The 21,536-nt window shown below is 48.6% G+C and overlaps 1 protein-coding gene across 1 annotated transcript in view; it reads left to right on the top strand.

The window, feature by feature from the left end:
• Positions 1-21,317, top strand: part of FAM193A (family with sequence similarity 193 member A) — a gene marked incomplete at both ends in the record, with an annotated part of 169,111 nt that extends 147,794 nt beyond the window's left edge. Inside the window, 2 exons of the mRNA XM_080697594.1 lie at positions 12,039-12,120; positions 21,224-21,317. Of these exons, the coding sequence (XP_080553720.1) occupies positions 12,039-12,120; positions 21,224-21,317 (176 nt within the window). The remainder of the gene's footprint in view (positions 1-12,038; positions 12,121-21,223) is intronic.
• Between the last annotated feature and the right edge of the window lie 219 nt (positions 21,318-21,536).

Genomic DNA, 21,536 nt, shown 5'->3' with positions numbered 1-21,536 from the left:
ACAGGGTCTCACTGAGTTGCAGAGCCTAACTAAGTAGCTGAGGCTGGCCGTGAACCGCGATCCTGCTGTCTCAACCTCCCGAGTGCTGGGGTTCCAAGCATGCATCAGGCCTGGCTTGCCTCGCCCTGGGTCCCCATCTGCCTGGCCAGCTGGCTCTGTCCTGGCCCCTCTGTCCCAGCCATCCTCTGCCTCTGTTTCCCATCATCCTCCTGTGTGCATGGCAGTCCTTAGTCACATGTGGGCCAAGTGGAAAATCTTTATTTTTTTGTAAGTTAAAAGCCAGATACATGTATCAACATAACCATATGGTTGGTCTCAGCCATGTTTTTACCTTATAATTACTCTCCCTATTGTAAGTGCTGTTTGTTTTTTATATGTTACATATTTTCTTTTCACTTTTATTTTTGAACATATGGTTATTAGGAAAACTTGTGATCTTGCACTGATGTTTTTTGTCTTGGTCCATATCTATAGTTGTAACAGAACACCTGAAGGTGTGTCCTTTATCAAGAAGTGAGTTTTAGTCGAGCGAGGTGGCACACGCTTGTAATCCCCGCGCTTGGGAGACAGAGACAGGAGGGTTGTACAGGTTCGAAGCCAGCCGCGCTGGCGTAAGAGACCCTGTTTCCAAAAATAAAATAGGTCTGGGAGTGTAGCCCGGAGGTAGAAGGGCTTCCAGGAACCCCAGTACCACCAAAAAAAAAAAAAAAAAAAATAGGGCTGGGGATGTAGCTCAAGGTAGAATGCCCCTGGGTTTCATTCCCAGTACTGAAAAACAAAACAAAACAAAATACACTCCCAGACCTATTTTATATTTTACTTGGAAACAGGGTCTCTTAAGCCAGGAAAGCTGGCTTTGAACCTGCGCGATCCTCCTGTCTGCCTCCCAAGCGCAGGGATTACAGGCGTGCCCACCACGCCCAGCTTGTGCTGGGGTCCTGAAGGTAGAATACCCCTGAGTTCGGTTCATGTTACAGAAAGAAAAAAGGAGAGATTTGTTTGGCCTCATAGTTGTAGAGGCTGGAGAGGCTACGGTCTGCGGCCACTTCTAAGGGCCCTGTAGTACCCAGGACTGACAAGGCTGAAAGGAGAAGGGCGGGGTGGGCTGAGGCCCCGAGCAGAGGGATGGCCCTCCTCCCACCTGTGCCCTTGGTGAGTGATCCGTCCCTTGAGAGCAAGAACTGGCTGCACTCACCCGACCCCACGCACCAGGCCGCCTCCCACGCTGCTACAGAGACGGAGGAGGCCTCTGTGGGTTGGAGAGGACCGGCCACACCCAGAAATGGCAGCTTTCCCTCCCTCCTCCTGTGCCTCGCCCTGAGTTCCCACCGCCCTCCTGCTGCCTTGCTGATGCTCGGCCTCCTCCGGCAGCCCTCCCTTCCCTGCCCTGTCCCAGTGTTCTGTCAGAGCTGGTGTCTGACGGCTCAGTGGCTCCTGCCCCGCCTCGCACACACCCTCTGCAGTAGGCTAGAGAGCGCAAGCACAGTGCGCTGCGTCCTGCGGGCTGGAAAATTCCTAGCCGCCTGCCTTTTAGTGTAGTCATGCTGCTGTTATCAAAGCTGTCTTCCAGGTTCTGATTCTGGCCAAAACTGTTTCCCTGTTTCCCTCCGCCTCAGGCGTAGCATATGGACTGGGGACGCTGCTCGCCTGCGCGGCGGCGGCTGTTGGGTCTCCCTACACCTCCGTAAATGCCGCGCCCCCCCCCTCCTCTGCCATCTCTGCTTCCTGGGTCAGTGGCCAGTATTCCGCTGCCCTGTTTTTTTTCCTGCTCCTTGAATGTAAAGACTGCGTCTCTGGCCTGAGTGCCTCAGTGTGCAAGCCACCCCCCGCCCCGCACCCTGCAGCAAGGCCACTGCTGCATCTCCCTTTTTTTGGGGGGTGGGGTTGTACCGGAGATTAAACCCAGGAGCATACCACTGAGCTGCATCCTCAGCCCTTTTTATTTTGAGACAGGGCCTCACTAAGTTGGCCTCGGACTTGGTCCTCCTGACAGCCTCCTGACACTGGGGCTACATGCATGTGTTGCCATACCAGCTTGAACCTCGTTTTTTCCCCTTCCTCCTGAGTCAAGATTCCAGAAGCTGCCTCTCCCTGGCTTGGTTGCTCTTCCTCCAGAGCATGGTAGGGTCTGCCCAGCCTTAGGTCCTAGACCTCCAGTCCCCTGGGACGCAGTGACTGTGCCCCGGTGATGTGAGCTAAGCAGCCAGGGCTGTCGGAGCCAGTAAGAGAAGGACTAGAACAGGCTGTGGCACGCTGGAGTCGCCACGTCCAAACGTTATAATCTCCTCATACTTCATATTCTGAAGCGGTTGTTCTTTAATTAAACACTGAATATTGAACAGGGCGTGGCATACATGCCTGTAATCCCAGTACTTGGGAGGCTGAGACAGGAGGTTCAAGGGCAGCCTCAGCAAGTAGACGCTCATCAACCTAGCGAGACTCTTGTTTCCAAATAAAGAAACTCAGGCTGGGGGTACAGCTCAGAGGTAGAGTGCCTCTGGGTTCAGTCCCTAGTGCTGCACACAAAACATGAATATTGACGTCTGATCTTTTCCAGGCCGTTTCAAGTTTAAAATGATCTCTTGTGTCATTTAGCTTAACACCATCACTACCCAGCCTCATCCCCTTTGTAAAGAAAAACATGGCATGAAGGGCCAGCCTGGGTGGGCACTGAGGAGGAGAAGGCATAGGCGACCAGGGATGTGGGGCAGGAGGGAGAGGGCATTGTGCCCTGTGTGAGCAGAAGCCCAGGCAGGGGTGCCAAGCCAGCTGGGAAGAGTGCTGCAGGAGCAGGCCCTACATGGAATGGTTTGTCTATTTTCACGGTACTAGGTGTTGAGCCTAGGGGTGCTCTACCACTGAGCTACACACACCCCGGCCTTTCTTAGGTTTAATTTTGAGACAGGGTCTAAGTTGCCCAGCCAGGCCTCAAATATGCAGTCCTCCTGCCTCAGCCTCCCAAGTTGCTGGGCTTCTAGGTGTGTGCCGCCGTGCTTCTCTTGGGGTCGTTTTATGGGAATGGGCTCCAGCGGGGCTGGGGGGAGGTGTGCCACGGTCCAGGCCAGGACCACAGCCAGCAGCAAGCCAAGTGGAGGAGAGCAGGGTGGCCCACTGTCTGGGAACGCTGTGCCCCATGGAGCACGGCGCGCAGGGAGGAGCCAGTGGTGTCACGTCACGGAGCATGCCCTGCAATCTCTGCGTGTGGCCTGTCCCGCGGGTCGGAAGCCTCAAAGGGAGGCAGCACACAGGAGGAGGTGGCTTGGTGGCCGCGGCACGTGGGAAGCGGTCCAGGGAGTGCGGTGTGCTGCTCATCGGCATCGGGCTAGTCATTGAGCCCAGGGTTGTGGTGCAGGATGTGGGTAGGTGCAGCAGGAGGGTGGTCAGAAGCCGCAGCGGCGGCAGGGCAGCTGTGGGAGAGTTGTCTGTGAGGAGCCGTGGTCATCAAGGTGCTGTTGTGCAAACGATCCTCGTGCGGGCCTCAGCTGTGCTAGCTGCCACACGTGGTGCTGTGGAAGACGCACTTTGAGCACAGGTGTTGGTGCTCTCTACCCCGTGTCGGCATCTTTGGGACCAGGTGCTGTGGAAACAGCACCCAGGTGTGCACTCGGGCCCTCCGGTGAGACTGGCAGCCAGGAGAAGAGACGAGTTGAAATTCTCTAACTTGATAACAGTTTGGAAAGTTTCAAGGGATTCTCAGTCCTGCACCTGCCTGGTCTCCTGCCCGTTTTCACAGGGGGGTCATGTAACCACAAAGTGAAGGGTACCCCTGCTTTTAGTTCAGAGAGAAGTTTGGGTGAACCATGTGTGAACTTCCTGGGAGAACTCCTTCCTGTGCGTCCAGCGTCTGGGTCCTCCTCCTGTCAAGGGCACAGGGACAGTGCTTTCTTGAAAGCCCCAGGCCTGCCCTCTGGGCAGCTATTACTGACAACTGTACCTGCCCTTCAGCAGAGACTTGGGACTGCCCCAGGGCTTTCCAGTAGCACTGGTTTCAGGGAATCTCCTTGTAAAGGGTGCCCTGATGGGCTGGCCACCATTTAAGAGCCAGCCATCTAGGGAGTCTGGTCTCTACTTACAGACCTGGAGCCTCAGTTGCTTTGTCTAGCAAACATGTAAGTGGACCTGGGCTTTCACAGGCACACCAGAGAGATCTATCCTCCTTTGTATCGCATCCCTAAGGCTCTGACCAGCAGAGCCTAGGGAAGAAACAAACGAACGCCGACTCTGTTGATGAAGCTACTTCCTCTTTTAATGCTCCTTCTCAATAAGAATAATGCTGCTGCTGCTGCCGCCAATGCGCACAGCAGGCAAATATATATCAGTCTCATAACCCCTCCCTCATCACTCCACCAACCCCAAGCTTCCCACAGCTAGGGCATGCGCATTTCTAACCCTCTCATAGGCGGGCTGGTGGTAGCACGAGGCGCTGCGTCACTGATCATCTGTAGGGTGCCTGATAGGGCTCACTGCGCAGGCTCAGGGCACCACCAGCCTCGTGAGCCTCGTGACTTGGCTGCAAGCCTAGGCGCCATCTTGAGTCCACGCTGGCAACAAGCCTGGGTGCCATCTCGGTCTAGCCGAGTGGGCCCCGACATCTCCCCCTTTTTGTTTTATTAAAAATAAGGCTCGGGATCGTGCCTGTCTTAGGTTGTCAACCCTCAAGGATCATTCTTAGCCGTCTTTGGGAGAACAGTAGCATGATTGTTTCCCTGTCTTAGGTTGATATGATCCCGGGGACGATCTTACCCGTCTTTGACTACCGATCCAGCATATTGAGCCAAACCTGAGGAGATGAGCCAACATCAAGGGCTGCCATAGCTTGCACCAATATGCGCTGTTGTTGCAGTGTGCGTTGTCGAGTTCGCCTGATATATCCAACCAGAAAACAGCATGCTACCACCAGCAAGAATGCCCAGAATGCCATGCCACCCCATTTTTTTTTTTTTTTTTTTTTTGTGGTACTGGGGTTCCTGGAAGCCCTTCTACCTCCGGGCTACACTCCCAGACCTATTTTTTTACATTTTTATTTGGAAACAGGGTCTCCTAAACCAGCGCGCGTGGCTGGCTTCGAACCTGCGCGATCCTCCTGTCTCAGCCTCCCAAGCGCAAGGATTACAAGCGTGCGCCACCACGCCCGGCTCACCCCAATCTTTTAAGAAACCCAATGTTCCATGTATCAAGTCCATCCATTGTTGTACTGTGGCGACTTCTACGCGGGTAGAATTAATTGCAACGATAGATGCTCGAAGCTCAATCATGGCGTGTTCGAATTCACGGCTCCAAGTTCCTAGAAGCATCTTGCTTAATCGACGAGACAAATTGCCTGCATGGGAGAAATTTTGATACTGCACATACGTTATACATAATTCAGATAATTTATGAATACATGGTACCATGGCCATTTGCCCCAGAATGTCAACCTGTTCTTGTAACAGGTCTACTCTTTGATTTACCATTAATATGCCAGCTTTAAGTTACCCACTTATTTGAGCTTGCTGAGCCATGGCAGTAGCCACATGTGAGGATAGGGCATTCATAGTGGCTGCAGTATTTATAGATGTCGCCAAAGCGGCAGCAGCTGTAAATGCTGTGGCCACAGAGGCCACAATTACAGTAATAAGAGCAGAAATTCCAAAGTCTCTCTTTTCTCGTTTCAGCAAAACTAGAAGGGAATTTACATTCACTCATATTGGCCAAGGAACTGCTATAGGCAGTCTCATTGCTACTGCCCAAGGGTGCATAGAAGCATTCCAGCAGAGAGTTAGAAAACAGGTATCAATAAAACAACCTAGACTCTCATTAACCAAAGAACTATTAGAAACAAGCCCAAAAAATGGAGTAGTTACACAAACAGGAGTGGGCCCAAATGGGAATCGTGGTCCCATTGAACAATTTACCTTGACGCTAGCCTCAAAAGTATCGGAAAAATTTTGAGAATAGCTGCAATTTTTTACAGTTCCCCCTGAAATCATAGAAAAATGATGGCAATGGTGGACACAGGTAAAGGAAGAGGGAAAGCAGAAATAATTCCCCAAAGATCTTTTTCACCCATTCCAATGTGAAACATTACCAACAGAGTTAGCAATATCCATTTGTTGCTTGGCATCGTCCATTGGCTCCTGTACATGGCGCACCAATCTTTCAGGAACCCAAATCGGCGAGTCTTTGTCCTGTGGGAAAACACACACCGACCCTCGACCCCACGTTAGCACTGGATCCGGACCATTCCATGCTCCTGTAAGAATATCTTTCCACATTGCTTGCCCTGCATAGCGCTCATGAGGCCTGTAATGTCTTTCCGCTGCCGTTCGTCCATTGGCATCCAACGTTAAAAAATTTAGAATAATATAAGAGCCCCTATTCCCCCTTTTTTTTTAATTAAAGCAGACTTAATAGTGGCATGGGCTCGTTCTACTATGCCTTGGCCCTGTGGATTATATGGTAATCCATGATTTAAGTGTATAGCCATTTGGGCACAAAAATGAGAAAATCTCTGAGAAACATAAGCAAGTCCATTATCAGTTTTAATTTGGTGAGGGATGCCCCAGGCAGCAAAAGCCTGCAAACAATGGGAAATTACATGTTGGGCCTTTTCTCCAGTATGAGCAGAGGCAAAGATGACTCTGGAACATGTATCCACGGAAACATGTACATATTTAAGAGAGCCAAATTCAAGAACATGCGTGACATCCATTTGCCATAGGTGAAGAGGTCGCAGACCTCGAGGATTTACTCCTGTAGTAGGCTGTGGCAGTAATGTCAAACAATTTTTGCATTGCAATGCAATGCGTCGAGCTTGTTCTTTAGTGATTTTAAATTTTAGTCTCAGCGTTTGGTAATTTACATGAGATTTATTGTGAAATTCTTGAGCCTGTAACACTTTGTCCTCATTCGAAAAAATAAGTACAGTTCGAGTATGAAAATCTGCAATAGCATTGCCTTCAGCAAGCGGTCCAGGAAGTCCTGAATGAGCTCGTATGTGGGTTGCATAGAAGGAACATTTTCAGTCCCAAATATATTGTTGTAACTTAGCCAATAATAAAAGAATAGTAGATTGTCCCTTAATATGTCCTACACATTCAAGGCTATTAAGTGTCTGTACCACATATAAGCTATCTGAAATTAAATTGAATGGAGTGGAATCATAGAGCATAAATACTTGAATCACTGTCAAAATCTCTACTGCCTGTGCTGATGAATGGGGAAAAAGAAAAGTTTGTGGATCTGAGCCCTCTTTGAATATCACTCCCATACCTCCTTTGGATCCATCTGTAAAAATATTTGGCGTTCCAGCAATCGGTGCAGATCGAGTGATTTTAGGAAAAATAATAGGATGAGCCAAAACAAACCTGAGCCATGGATGTTGTGGATAATGATTATCGAATTGTCCTGTGGCCATTACATGGACAATGGCCCAGTCAGAATTGGTGGCAGCTAGAGTGGCAAGCTGTTCCTTAGTATATGGAGTGATGAAAAGATCAGGCTGCATCCCAAATGCAGTCAGAGTTGCCTTTAGTGCCTTAATAATTATTTGTGCAACACAGGCTGGATACCATGGCAACACTTTTTTGGGAGAATGAGGGAGGTGTACCCACATTATGGGACCCTCTTGCCACAACACTCCAGTTGGTGTGAGATCTGTGGTAAGAATGCATAAGAGCAGTTTTTTCTGATAATCTATACGATCCACTTGTGCTTCAGATAATCTTTCCTCTACGAGTTGAATACATGCCCGTGCCTCAGGTGTTAATGATCGTGAAGAAAGTAAATCTGAATCCCCTTTTAGCAAATCAAAGGTTTTAGGTCAGCATTACTAAGTCTGCAATATGGTTGAATCCAATTTATATCCCCTAAAAGTTTTTGAAAATCATTTAAAGTTTGTAAATTGTCCACCCTCAAGCTAACCTTAAGAGGACGAATAATAGTATCTTCTAATTTGGTGCCAAGGTATTGTTTAACATTTCCCTGTTGTATTTTTTCTGGAGCTATAATTAAGTTCCATTGTTTAAGACATAGTATAGTTTTTATAAGCATTTCGTCCAAAATTTCTGGGGTTTTAACACATAATAAAATATCATCCATGTAATGACAAATCATGGAAGAGGCAAATTCTCTCCTAATAGATTGTAGGGCTTTATCTACATATATTTGGCACAACGTGGGACTATTAGCCATACCCTGTGGTAGCACTGTCCATTCATATCTTTGATCCACCTGCTGATGGTTAATGGACGGTATTGTAAAAGCAAATCGAGGGGTATCTGCAGGATGCAGTGGAATAGAGAAGAAGCAGTCTTTGATGTCCAACACAACAGTGGGCCAATTGGCAGGGAGGGCTGATATGACTGGTAGCCCCAATTGCACTGGTCCCATGATCTCCATACTATTATTTACTGCTCGGAGATCATGTAACAATCTCCATTTACCTGATTTCTTTTTTATAACAAAAATAGGTGTATTCCATGGAGATGTGGAGGACTGTAAATGTCCTGCCGATAACTGCTCCTGTACCAGCTCGTGGGCTGCTGTAACTTTTTCTTTAGGAAGGGGCCACTGAGAGACCCACACTGGCACATCTGTTTTCCATTTAATCTTTAATTGTTCAGTGGCCCCATAGAAAAACCCAGTCCTCTTTTATCTTTAAGATTGTTTCTTCCCATCATGGGAACAGGGGACTTTCGACCTTGTTCAAACCGGCCAAGCCCACCTGTCCCTGAATAGCCTGCATCATGCATAAGTTGTTGACTTTGAGGGCTATATACAGATTCAGTAGTCAATTTTACTCCCATTTGTTGTAACACATCCCAACCCCACAAGGATACAGGAAGCTCCAGAACAAAAGTTTGGAATGTCCCTGAATGACCTTCTTGATCTGTCCAATTAAGGTGAACAGCACTGCAGCTTGGACTATTTGCATATCCTAACCCCTTAAGTAATTGATCTGTCTGTTGTAATCCCCAATCTTTTGGCCATTCAGATAATCTAATGATACTACGGTCTGCACCTGAGTTCAAGAGACCCCAAAAAGAGACTCCCTGTATAGTGAGTTGACACATGGGACGTGAACCCATGTTCATAGTGAGCCATGCTCCAGGAGCACCTGTAGAACCAAAACCCTTATCTTTTCTTGCCTGTCTTTGACTAGGAAAAAGGGAATGTTTACTAGGCAACAGAATTATCTGAGCAATGCGGTCCCCATCATTTATAACAGAAATCCCACGAGGGGAAGAAACTAATATTTTCACATTGCCTGTATAGTCCTGGTCAATAACTCCTGGATGCACCACTAGACCCGATAAGGTAGTGGAACTTCGGCCTAGAAGCAGTCCTACAGTATTAGAAGGAAGGGGTCCATGAAAATCTGAATCTACTTTTTGAACTCCCATTTCAGGGGTTAATATGAGTCGGGCGGTGGCACAGACGTCCAATCCTGCACTCCCTGGGGTTGCTCTCCATATGGTGGGAGAGGCTGCTGAAATCGAGGCACCTGCCTCATCTGTGGTCCTGCGTTCCCTGTCTCCTGTTGAATTGCCCCATACATTTGAGGGCCCTGAGGCACAGGGCTCCTCTGCCCGTTTTTTGGCCTAGCACTTGATTGCGGTGGGGGAAGAGGCTTTCCATCCACATCCCATCGAGATCTGCACTCTACAGCCCAATGGTTGCCTTTTCTACACCGAGGACACAGATTGGGAATCCTCTGGGCTGGTCTAGAAGATGCTCCAGAATTAGTCTGTATACAATCTCTTTTAAAGTGTCCTGGTTGACCACATCGGAAACAATTCCCTGAACTGCCTCTCTGCTTTTGATTGTAAGGCTTGCCCTGCAACCAGCAACAATGGCAGCAGCTATGGCTTGTCCTTGTACGACAGAGTCAGTTATGTCTCTGCATACCTTGAGCCATATTTCTAGGCCCTTATTTTTATAGGGATGTACTGCATCCTGACAAGGCTTATTGGCTTGCTCATAAGCTAACTGTTTAATCAATGGCATGGCAGCGTCCACATCAGGGAAAATCCGAGAGGCTGTTTCCACAAGCCGTGATAAAAAATCAGCAAAAGGCTCATTGAGCCCTTGAGTAACTTTTGACAAACTGGCTCCTAAATTACCTGTCCCTGATAACATCCTCCATGCCCTTAATGCTGCTTGATTAATCTGCCCATACACCTGCTGTGGGTACCCATTTTGATTATTAGCAAATGGTCCCTGTCCCATTAACATATCCAAATTCCAAGCAGGTTGCCCTGTCTGAACATTAACACGAGCTTGATCAGAGCAATATTCTATATAGGCTGACTTCCAATTAAGATAGGCTCCACCAGACAGTACAGCCCTGCACAAATTCATCCAGTCATTTGGAGTCATGGAGTATCTTTCAAAGGATTCTACCAGTGACAAGGTAAATGAGGCCTGCACTCCATATGTGGACACAGCTTCTTTTAATCTTTGAACAATCTTCCAATCTAATGGCTCACGATACCTTTGCTGATTCTGGTCAAGAAACACAGGAAATGCTCCTGGTGTAGGCAAAATCTCCGCCCACGGACTAACCTCAGGTCTCTTCCACCTATCAGACTCCTTTCTCAGTAAAATATGGCGGCGGACTAGGAGAGGAAGGGGGAGGAGCAGAAGGTTCAGGATGTTTCTTTTTTCTGTTATAAGACATTTGGAATCTACGCCAAGATTCTAACAAAGCTTCTTCCTCCTTATCTCTTTCTGGTGGAACAGGCCATATCTCTTGTTCCTCCTCGGAGGAATTGGAGGAGTCGCTTTCAGAGGACTCCTCATCCCTCTGAGAGTCTGCCTGTTGACCTTGCCCTGAAATCTCTTCTTTTGCTTCCTCTAAAACATTAGAGCCTTCAGCCAGAACTTGATGATACCTCCCTGTTTTGTCTGTCAGGCATGATTTAATTAAGCTCCAGATAGCCAATGTCCCAGGTGGGAGAGCCCCTTTGGCATTGGCCTTAAGAAGATCCTAACCAAAACATTTCCACTGAGGAGTATTAACATATCCTTCCTCTAAAAACCACAGAGCTACAGTTTTAACTGTGCTAAGAAAATTTTCTAAAGTGGCTGCTTTCACTTTCACTCCCCCCTTAGACAGAATGTTATGAAGAGCCTCTTTGACCTTCATGGTAGCAACCTTAGACCCCATGATAAGTTTTACTTCGTCGCAAATTCCTGCGAACCTACACAGCGCTGTCCCTTGCTTATCCGCGAGCCTTATTTTATCGCTTACCTGCGAATTTTTTGCTACTTTTTTTTTTTCTCTCTCCCGGGTCTTATCTCATCCCTAAGGCTCTGACCAGCAGAGCCTAGGGAAGAAACAAAACGAACGCCGACTCTGTTGATGAAGCTACTTCCTCTTTTAATGCTCCTTCTTAATAAGAATAATGCTGCTGCTGCTGCCACCAATACGCACAACAGGCAAATATATATCAGTCTCATAACCCCTCCCTCATTACTCCACCAACCCCAAGCTTCCCACAGCTAGGGCATGCGCATTTTCTAACCCTCTCATAGGCGGGCTGGTGGTAGCACGAGGCGCTGCGTCACTGATCATCCGTAGGGCGCCTGATAGGGCTCGCTGTGCAGGCTCAGGGCACCGCCAGCCTCGTGAGCCTCGTGACTTGGCTGCAAGCCTAGGCGCCATCTTGAGTCCACGCTGGCAACAAGCCTGGGTGCCATCTCGGTCCAGCCAAGTGGGCCCCGACACTTTGGTCTTCTGCTCATTGTAGGGAAATTCTTTACAGTTTGTGAAGTTAAAACCAGCCAGGTGTGGTGTTACAAGCCTATAATCCCAGTACTTGGGAGGCTGAGACAGGAAGGTCGCAGGTTCAAGGCCAGCCTTACCAACTAGCAAGAGCCATCAACCTAGCAAGGCCATTGTTTCAAAACAAAAATAAAGAGGACTGGGGGTGTAGCTCAAAGGTAGAATACCACAGGGTTCAGTTCCTAGTTATACACACACACACCCAGGAGTTGGTTCAGTCTTAGTGGAAGGCTGCTGTTAGGATGTGACATGCTGTTTTTCCATCTTTCAGATGATGTCTTTTTACCTAAAGATATTGACCTGGACAGTGTGGATATGGATGAGACAGAGAGGGAAGTGGAATATTTCAAAAGGTAAGTGTGAGGCCTAAATGTCGAGACAGTGGCGGCCCAGTGGCTGCACACCTTTGTGGTTCTCCCTCCTCCTGCCACCCACCCACGGCCCTTCAGTTGTCCTGGGTGGATTCCACAGGTGAGCCTGCACCCTGGGCCTGACACCATTTCCACCCTGTCCCCAGCTCCTTCACACATCGTCTTCTTGCTCATTCTCACATGCGTTTTCGTTTCTCCCCTCCCCCACTTCTTAAGAGAATCATGGGGGCCATGGTTCTTGTGAGCCTGAACCAGCAGCATCACACAGGAACCTGAGCCCTTCCCCCGACCTGCTGCAGGGATGGGCACTCTGGGATGGTGGCATGCCTGTGTCCATGAAAACCTTCCGGGTGATCCTCACACATGGGACATTGAAAGTAGCATTTTAAGCCGAGCGTTGTGGTGCATGCTTGTAATCCCAGCATTTGGGAGGCTGAGACCGGAGGATCGCGGTTCGCGGCCAGCCTCAGCTACTTAAGTGAGGCCATCTGCAACTTAGTGAGACCCTGTTTCAAAATAAAGAATAAAAAAATAGGGCAGGGGGTGTAGCTTGGAGGTCAAATGTCCCTGGGTTCCATCTCCATACCCACAAAAAAAAAAAAGAAAAAGAAAAAGGAAGAAGCATTTTAGAGGCTGAGATGAAGGACCACAGATTTGAAGGCAGGCTCAACTATATAGCAAGACTCTCAGCTAGACTCTGTTTCAAAACAAAAAATGGCCAGGCATGGTGATGCGTGCTTGTAATCCCAGTACTTGGGAGCCTGAGACAGGAGGATCACAAGTTTGTGGCCAACCCCAGCTACTTAGTGAAGTCCTCCAGAATTTAGTGAGATGTTATTTTAAAAGTAATGAATAAGGCCAGGCGTGGTGGCGCACGCTTGCAATCCCCGCACTTGGGAGGCAGAGACAGGAGGATCGCGCAGATTCGAAGCCAGCTGTGTTGACTTAAGAGACCCTGTTTCCAAATAAAAGTATAAAAATAGGTCTGGGAGTGTAGCCCGGGGAAGGGTTTCCAGGAACCCCAGTACCACCACAAAAAGAAAAAAGCAAGTAATAAGCCGGACATGGTGGTGCACGCTTGTTATCCCAGCATTTGGGAGGCTGAGACCAGAGGATCACGGTTCGCGGTCAGCCTCAGCTACTTACTGGGGCCCTGTTTCAAGAAATAAAGAATAAAAAACAGGGCAGGGGGTGTGGCTCACAGGTCAAATGCCCCTGGGTTCCATCCCCAGACCCGAGGGAAAAAAAAAAAAGTAATGAATAAGCCAGGTGACACACACACTTGTAATCCCAGCATTTGGGAGACAAACAGGAGGATCGTGGTTTGAGGAAAGCCTCAGCTACTTAGCGAGGTCCTTTGCAACTCAGTGAGACCCTGTTTCAAAATAAAGAGAATAAGAAATAGGGCTGGGGGTGTAGCTCAGAGGTAGAATGCCACTGGGTTCCACTCTCAGTACTGAAAAAAAAAAAGTAGGGCTCAAATGTAGAATGCCCCTGGGTTCAATCCCCAGTACTGCAATGAAATAAAATAGGGCTAAAGGTGTAGCTCATAGGCAGAGAGCTCCTGAGTTCAGTTCCCAGTACCACCCAAAAAAAAAAAAAAGTATTTCAAAATGTTTCCATTTTCTTTGAAAATGTGCAACAGTAATACAAAAGAAACTGCAATGCAAAAATTTATAAACTCATTCCTGAAATACTGGAAAATTCTAAATGTTTCTGGAAGTTTTATGCCCTAATATCTTCTGTATTAAGTATTAGCAGGTGGAGAAAAGTATTTGCTAAAGTTAAGCATCCATTCATTATAAAAATTCTTAACAAACAAGAACCAGAAAGGCACACGATGTAAGAAAAGGTCAGGCGTGCACAGAAGAGGCAGCAGGAGCTGTCCTAGGAGGGTGCTCCTGCCACCACTCAGTTTGTAAGGGCCTGGAAACAAAGGGTGAGGAATGGAGGAAAAATGAACTTGTCGTTATTTTTACAGATGAGTGTACAAAGTTCAGAAGAACCTCTAGGTAGGGTTTTTTTTGTTGTTGTTTTTGTTTTGTTTTGTTTTGTTTTTTGTGGGTCTGGGGATGGAACCCAGGGGCATTTGACCTCCGAGCTATACCCCCTGCCCTGTTTTTTATTCTTTATTTTGAAGACCGGGTCTCACTGAGTTGTGGAGGGCCTCACTAAGTAGCTGAGGCTGTCCACAAACTGTGATCTTCTGGTCTCAGCCTCCTGAATGCTGGGATTACAAGCGTGTGCCACCACGCCTGGCTAGGTACTTTTTTTTTTTTTTTTTTTCAGGTCTGGGATGGAACCCAAAGGCATTCTAGGTAGATTATTTGAATGATTAAAATAGCTTGACAGTTGGGCGTGGTGGCATAGCCTTGTAATCCCCTGGCTTGGGAGGCGGAGACAAGAGGATTGGGCAGGCTCGAGGCCAATCACGCTGGCTTAAGAGACCCTGTTTCCAAATAAAAAGTATAAAATAGGTCTGGGAGTGTATCCCGTAGGTAGAAGGGCTCCCAGAAACCTCAGTACCACAAAAAAAAAAAAAAAAAAAAAGGCATGGTGGCACATCCTTGTAATCCTAGTGCTTGGGAGGCTGAGACAGGAGGATCACAGGTTTCCAACCATCCTCAGCTGCTTAGTGAGGCCTTCACAACTTAGTGAGACTCTGTTTCAAAATAAAAAAATAGGGCTGGGAGTGTGGCTTAGAGGTAGAATGTTCCTGGGTTCAAACCCCAGTACCACACACACACACATACAAAATAAATAAATAAAAAATAAATAAAAACAGCTCAACAAAATTCTTGGATACAAAGTTGGTGTACAAGATTCTATTTTGTATCATGGACAGTTAGAAGCTGTAAAGGGACCTTTTTTCACCCTTACACCTACATGCAAGAGAAAGATGCTATCACCCTTTCTCCTCAACCTCAGATTACAATTTCCAGCCAGAGCAGTAAGACAGGAAAAGAAGTTGACGACTAGTCGAGCATAATGGCGCACACCTAGAATCCCAGTACTTGGGAATCTGAGACAGGAGGATCAGCAGCTCGAAGCCAGCCTCAGCAACCTCACAGATCCTCAGCAGTTTACTGCGACCCTCTTTCTTTCTTTTTTTCTTTCTTTCTTTCTCTTTTTTTTCGGTGATACTGGAGATGGAACTCAGGAGTGTTCTACCTCCGAGCTACACCCCAGCCCTAATTTTTATTCTTTATTTTGAAACAGGGTCTCACTGAGTTGCAAAGGGCCTCACTAAGTAGCTGAGGCTGTCCACAAACGCAATCCTATCTCACCCTCCCAAATGCTGGGATTTTAAGCATGCGCAACCACACCCAGCTGTGAGACTCTATTTCTGATAAAAAATAAAATGGAGGCTAGGGTTGGTGGCACACACTTGTAACCCCAGCATTTGAGAGGCTGAGACAGGATTGCGATTTGTGGACAGCCTCAGCTACTTAGGCCCTTTACAACTCAGTGAGACCCTGTTTCAAAATAAAGAATAAAAAATAGGGCTGGGGGCTGTCACTTGGAGATAGAACCCCAATGGGTTCCATCTCCAGTACTGCGAAAAATAAAAATAAAATGGGGTGGGGGTGGGGTTAAAGCTCAGAGGTAGAATGCCCCTAAGTTCCATTCCCAGTAACAAAAATTAATAAATGAAGAAATTGAAGGCTAAAGGAGTGAAAAGGAGGAAATCAAACTCTTATTTTACATGTGACCTGTGTGCATAGTAATTGTGAAAGCATGTATAGCAAGTGCTGTGGAAACGGTTTATCAATTATTCATTTTTTCTACACCATCAGTAATTAGAAGATATAGCTTAAATACATCATTTAAAAAAGAATCAATCTTGAGCCGGGCGTGAAGGCACACGCTTGTAATCCCCGCACAGGTTCGAAGCCAGCCTCAGCAGCTTAGTGAGGCTCTCAGCAACTTAGTGAGACTCTGTTTCCAAATAAAATAGAAAATAGGTCTGGGAGTAAAGCCCGGAGATAGAAAGCCTCTGGATTCCACCCCCAGAACCACAAAAAAAAAAAAAAAAAATCAATCTTGTATTTCATTAAGATGTGGGACTACAATGCATAAATAAAAAAGAATCAAAACCTCTGCAGTATCTGTGGATAAATCAGCAAAGTTGTATAAGACTTTGCACAAAAGACTGTGAAGCTTTAAAACATTAAAAGACAGGTTTGACGGAGCCAGGCGTAGTGGCACATGCTTGTAATCCCAGCAATCTGGAGGCTGAGACTGGAGGATCGCAGTTTATGGACAGCCTCAGCTAGTGTGGCATTCCTCAACTCAATGAGACCCTGTTTCAAAATAAAGAATAAAAAATTGGATAGGGGGTGTGTAGCTCGGAGGTGGAATGCCTCTGGGTTCCATCCCCAGACCCGCAAAAAAAAAAAAAAAAAGACAGGATCACAGGTTCAAGGACAGCCTTAGCAACACAGTGAGACTTACAGCAACCTAACAAGACTGTTTGCAAACTAAAACATAAAGGGGCTGGGGATGTGGCTCAGAGGTAGAATACCTCTGGCCTCAATCCCCAGTGCCCAGAAAAAAATATTCAGAGGTAGAATACTCCTGGGTTCAATTCCCAGAACCACACATACAAAAACGAGGGGACCCACAAAACATTATACATATGTATAATGTGCTGTTTGCTTAAGTTTAAAAGCAAGCAGAGCCATGCACAGGGTCTGATATGCTGAGTGTAGCTGTGCGGCTCCACTCCTTGGTGTCTGCCCTGGGGAAGCAAAGGCCTTGCCACACAGACCTGAACACAGGTGTTCCTCTCAGCTTATTTGGACTTGTCAACAACTGGGCCAATCCAGATGTCCCCCAGCAGGCGAATGGGTTACCACAGCAGGTCCCTAGAGTTGAAGAGCACTCCGCCATGAAGAACCCACTCCAGCGCCGCGCCGCGTAGGACTCTCCTCCACACAGCTCGTTCCCTGACACGCAGCCTGCTGTGAACTCCCACTGACATGAAACCGCAGAAGCAAACTCACCCAGCGACAGCACAGGTGTCTTCCTGGAGCCCAGTTACTCCTGCTGAGGGTGGTGTTTCGTGCCTATAATCCCTGTACTTGGGAGGCTGAGACAAGAGGATCTCATGTTCAAGGACAACTTCAATATAGTAGCAAGATCCTCGTCAACAGTGAGACCCTTTTTCAAAATAAAGAATAAACTGGCACTGGTCAATCCCCAGTACCAGGAAAAAAAAAAAAGGTTAAGTCCTGATGGGTTATGGTTGGGGTGGGGGCGCTGCTGGGATGGAACCCAGGGGCACTCTACCTCTGAGCTATCCCCACCCCAGCCCTACTTTTTATTTTGAAGCAGTGTCTCGCTACATTGCTGATTATCTTGCCAGTTTACTGAGGCTATCCTTGAACCTGTGATCCTTCTGTCTCAACCTTCCAAGTACTGGAATTACAAGCAGGAACTGCTTCTAGATCAGGGGTGTGCCTCGTAAGGCGCGTCACAACGAACAGCTTTAGGAAGCATGGAGAGACATCGCAGAGTAGTGAAGGAAGGTAAACAGCTGGTGACCGTGAGCCCGCTCAGGAGTTTCCTTGCTAGCACAAGCCTGTCTTCTGTCCAAGAGGTGCAGCCAGGGTGGCTGATGGCACCAGGAGCTTCCACTGGTTAAAACTACCTGCAGGTTTGTAATCCCAGCACTTGGGAGGCTGAGACAGGAGGATCGCACAGGTTTGAAGCCAACCTCGGCTAGTTAGGCTCTCAGCAATTTAGTGAGACCATGTTTCCAAATAAAGTATGAAAACGAGGTCTGGGAGTGTAGCCTGAAGGTATAAAAGCCCCTGTACTACCCCCTGTACCATGCCCAGTACTACCAAAAAATAACCTACAGGAGTTTGGCAGAAACCAGTGAAATTGAAATTGTGCTACCCACGGGCCCAGCAAGCAGTTCCGTACCTGTGTACATGCCTGGCGGTCTCCTGGACTCCCACTGCGGGGGGTGCAAGAACAATGCAAGCAGTGCCATTTGTCCCTGCGCCACAGTGACCTCACATGGCCGCAGAACTGGGCAGGTGCACAGAGAAGGCGAGGGGAAGAAGACTGAGGAGATGTCTTCAGTGCCATCCCGCTGGAGAGCTTCGGAAACCAGCACGGCCAACTACAGATGAGCATGTGCACCAAGTCTCAAAACCAGAGAGGACGGCAGCCACGGGGCTGGCAGCCAGGAAGGCAGTCACTCGGCTTCCACATGCTGGAGACCCGTGTATAGCCAGGTCTCATGGGGCCTGGGTGCCTTGAGCAGCTTGGGTTTTATGCCCACTGCTTAGAAACTGTGGAGGCCTTGCTGGGGTTTACATTGGCATTGAATGCATTGGTATTCATCGCATGGCTTCAATCAGATACATAATCCGTGCGTGTGTGTGCGTGCCTAGAGATTGAACCCAGGGGCATTCTGCCTCCAAGCTAAACCCCGCCCCTTTTTATTTCGAGCAGAGGCGTTCTGGATTGCTGAAAGTCTCATTAGGTTGCTGAGGCTGGCTCGGAGTCTGCAGCTCTCTTACCTCAACCTCCCAAGTACTGGGATTCCAGGCATGCACCCGACACCTGGCTGGGATGGGTGTTTCTGAGCACCCTTCTGTTGTGTGGAGAGCAGAGTGGGGCCTAGGTCCACACATACTAGCAAGACAGCTGGAATGCACTTGCCAGTATGGAGGAGATAGGAGAGGCAGAACTAGAAGTTTCCAGGAAGGTTATGAGTCATGTCACATCCTCACGGTAGGAGTTTGGATTCTGAGAGAGGACAACCCTTCCCTAACAGGGCTTCATCTTCCCACCACCTGCCGTTGGGGAAAATGCTCATGAGTCCAATCCTCAGTACCAAAAGGAAAGGAAAGGAAAAGAAAGGAATTATGCCAGAGTTTTGTTTTTGGTGGTACCTCCGGGCACTCCCAGACCTATTTTATATTTTATTTGGAAACAGGGTCTCTTAAGCCAGCTGAGGCTGCCTTCGAACCTTTGTGATCCTCCTGTCTTAGCCTCCCAAGCACAGGGATTACAAGCGTGCGCCACCACACCCAGCTATGCTAGAGTTTTAAACAAGAAAACCTCTTTGCTCTGCTTAATTAAAAAAAAAAAAAAAATTGGCATGTTGTCACCTGGGAGAGGAGGCAAAGCATGTTCTCTGTCTTTTTGTTTTGTTTTTGGGGGGTTTTTGTGGGTCTCGGGATAGAACCCAGGGGCATTCGATCTCCAAGCTATACCCCACCCTATTTTTTATTCTTTATTTTGAAACAGGGTCTCCAAGTTGCAGAGGACCTCACTAAGTAGCTGAGGCTGACCACAAACCATGATCCTCTGGTCTCAGCTTCCCAACTGCAGGGATTGCAAGCGTGTCCACCACATCCGGCTCAAGCATGGTCTCTTGAGCATGCAGTATTCATGGTTGAAGCTCAGACGGTGGTTCTGGAGGCTGGCAGCAGCCTCAGAGTCCTGAGGGGCTCTGTGTACAGGGACGTGTCCCTGAGAAGGAGATGGAGGGCAGAGTACCGTGACCCCGGCTCATCAAGAGCCTTTATTTCAAATTGTGCTCACTTGGGAACTCACAGTAAGACTTACGTTCCTCAGAAGGTGTACTTGAGTACAGAGCCCAGCCCCGCCCTGTCTCTGCTTGTGTGTGATTCATGAGCCAAGAGGGTTTCGCACTAAAGCAGTGGGGAAAGATATTTTGTGATACATGAAAATTATGCAAACTTTGTTGTTTTATGTGTTTGGGGTTTTTTTGAAGTACTAGGGATGGAACCCAGGGGCATTCTACCTCCAAGCGATAGCCCCAGCCCTGTTTTTTTTTTTTTTTTTTTTTTTTTTTTTTTTTTAGTGGTACTGGGGTTCCTGGAAGCCCTTCTACCTCCGGGCTACACTCCCAGACCTATTTTATATTTTTATATGGCTGGCTTCAAACCTGCGCGATCCTCCTGTCTCTGCCTCCCAAGCGCGGGGATTACAAGCATGCACCACTATGCCCGGCGTCCAGCCCTATTTTTTATTCTTTATTTTGAAATGGATCTCACTGAGTTCCAAAGAGCCTCACTAATAGTAGCTGAGGCTGTCCTCGAACCGTGATCCTCCAGTCTCAGCCTCCGAATGCTGGGATTACAAGTGTGTGTCACCACGCCCGGCCAACTTTGGGGTTTTATTGTCTATAAGTAAAGCTTCACCAGAGCTCAGCTATCCCTGCGTGTTGTCCTGCTTTGTGTTTCCCTGGCCAGGTGCACGCTTGTGGCAGGCTGTGGGCCCTGCAGTTCATACTCTGGTACATCATGGAACATGTGTGGCTGCAGCCTCGTCCTCTGCTTGTCAGCAAGCCATCCCCACAGCCCCTCTGGCGGGTGAGGGCTTGGCTCACTCTTGATTCTGCAACGCTGCCTCGAGGGCTACGCTACCCTGGTGCCCATGGCTCATGAGGGCTGTGGTGTGCCTCCTTCCTAAGAGCAGGGCTGCAGAGGCCCAGCCAACTGGTGGCTCAGTCCACAGACCAGGACCTGGCGGTCACACGTGAACCCAACGTGGGACCACAATTACAGCCCCGGAGGTCTGTTGCCAAGTGTGCTGGAGGCCGGCCTTGTCTCTGTGCTGTGGCCTCTGGCCTGAGTACAGCCTCCAGTCCCTCCCTCCTGCTCCCCAGCAGGTCTCTACCACCTAGCTGGTCCCCAGAGTCTTTGGGAGTCTCTCCAGGCACCTGGGGGGATAGCCCAGCCCTTTTCACCCAGCGTATAGCCATGTTCAGAAAGGAGGGTGGTGGCCAGTGGCTTCTGCTCTCAGATGGCCGATGAGCACCTCCTAAGGCAGCTGCTGGGAAGGTGAAGGCCTGCGTCTGTCTAGGCCCGACCTCCCCTCCCACCAGGAAGCCGCGTTTCTCCTGGAACTGTGGCTCTTCCCCAAGAACAGGTGGGAAGTGGCAGCCACTCACTGAGCCTGCAGCCGCCTGGCCAGCGCCCTGGGAAGGCCCTCCCACCTTGGCACCCCTGTCTGGAGAGATGGCTGGCCGGCGGGCCAGGTACCCGCCTGGGTGCAGGCTGCCCCTTCATGACCATGTGGCCTTTTGTCTTCTCAGGTTCTGCTTAGACTCGGCTAGACAGACCCGGCAAAGACTGTCCATCAACTGGTCCAACTTTAGCTTGAAGAAAGCCACTTTTGCTGCCCACTGAAGGAGGACTGCTGGAGAGGGACACACGGGAGGCAGCCCCTCGCCGGCCCCAGAGCTGTGGTGCCGCCCAGGGCTGAGCGGTCACGCTGCAGCCTGAGACCCCAGACCAGAACCTGCTGCTCGACCGCGTTGTTAGCTCGTGTGCGTGTAGTCTGTGAGTGAGACTTCGATCGTAGCTCTGTGCTGTTGAATCGGAACAGTGGTTCCCGCCAGCTCCTCC

Source organism: Muscardinus avellanarius (assembly GCF_963383645.1).
Source record: "Muscardinus avellanarius genome assembly, chromosome: 6".
Classification (NCBI taxonomy): domain Eukaryota; kingdom Metazoa; phylum Chordata; class Mammalia; order Rodentia; family Gliridae; genus Muscardinus; species Muscardinus avellanarius.
This window is presented reverse-complemented; position numbering and strand designations above follow the sequence as displayed.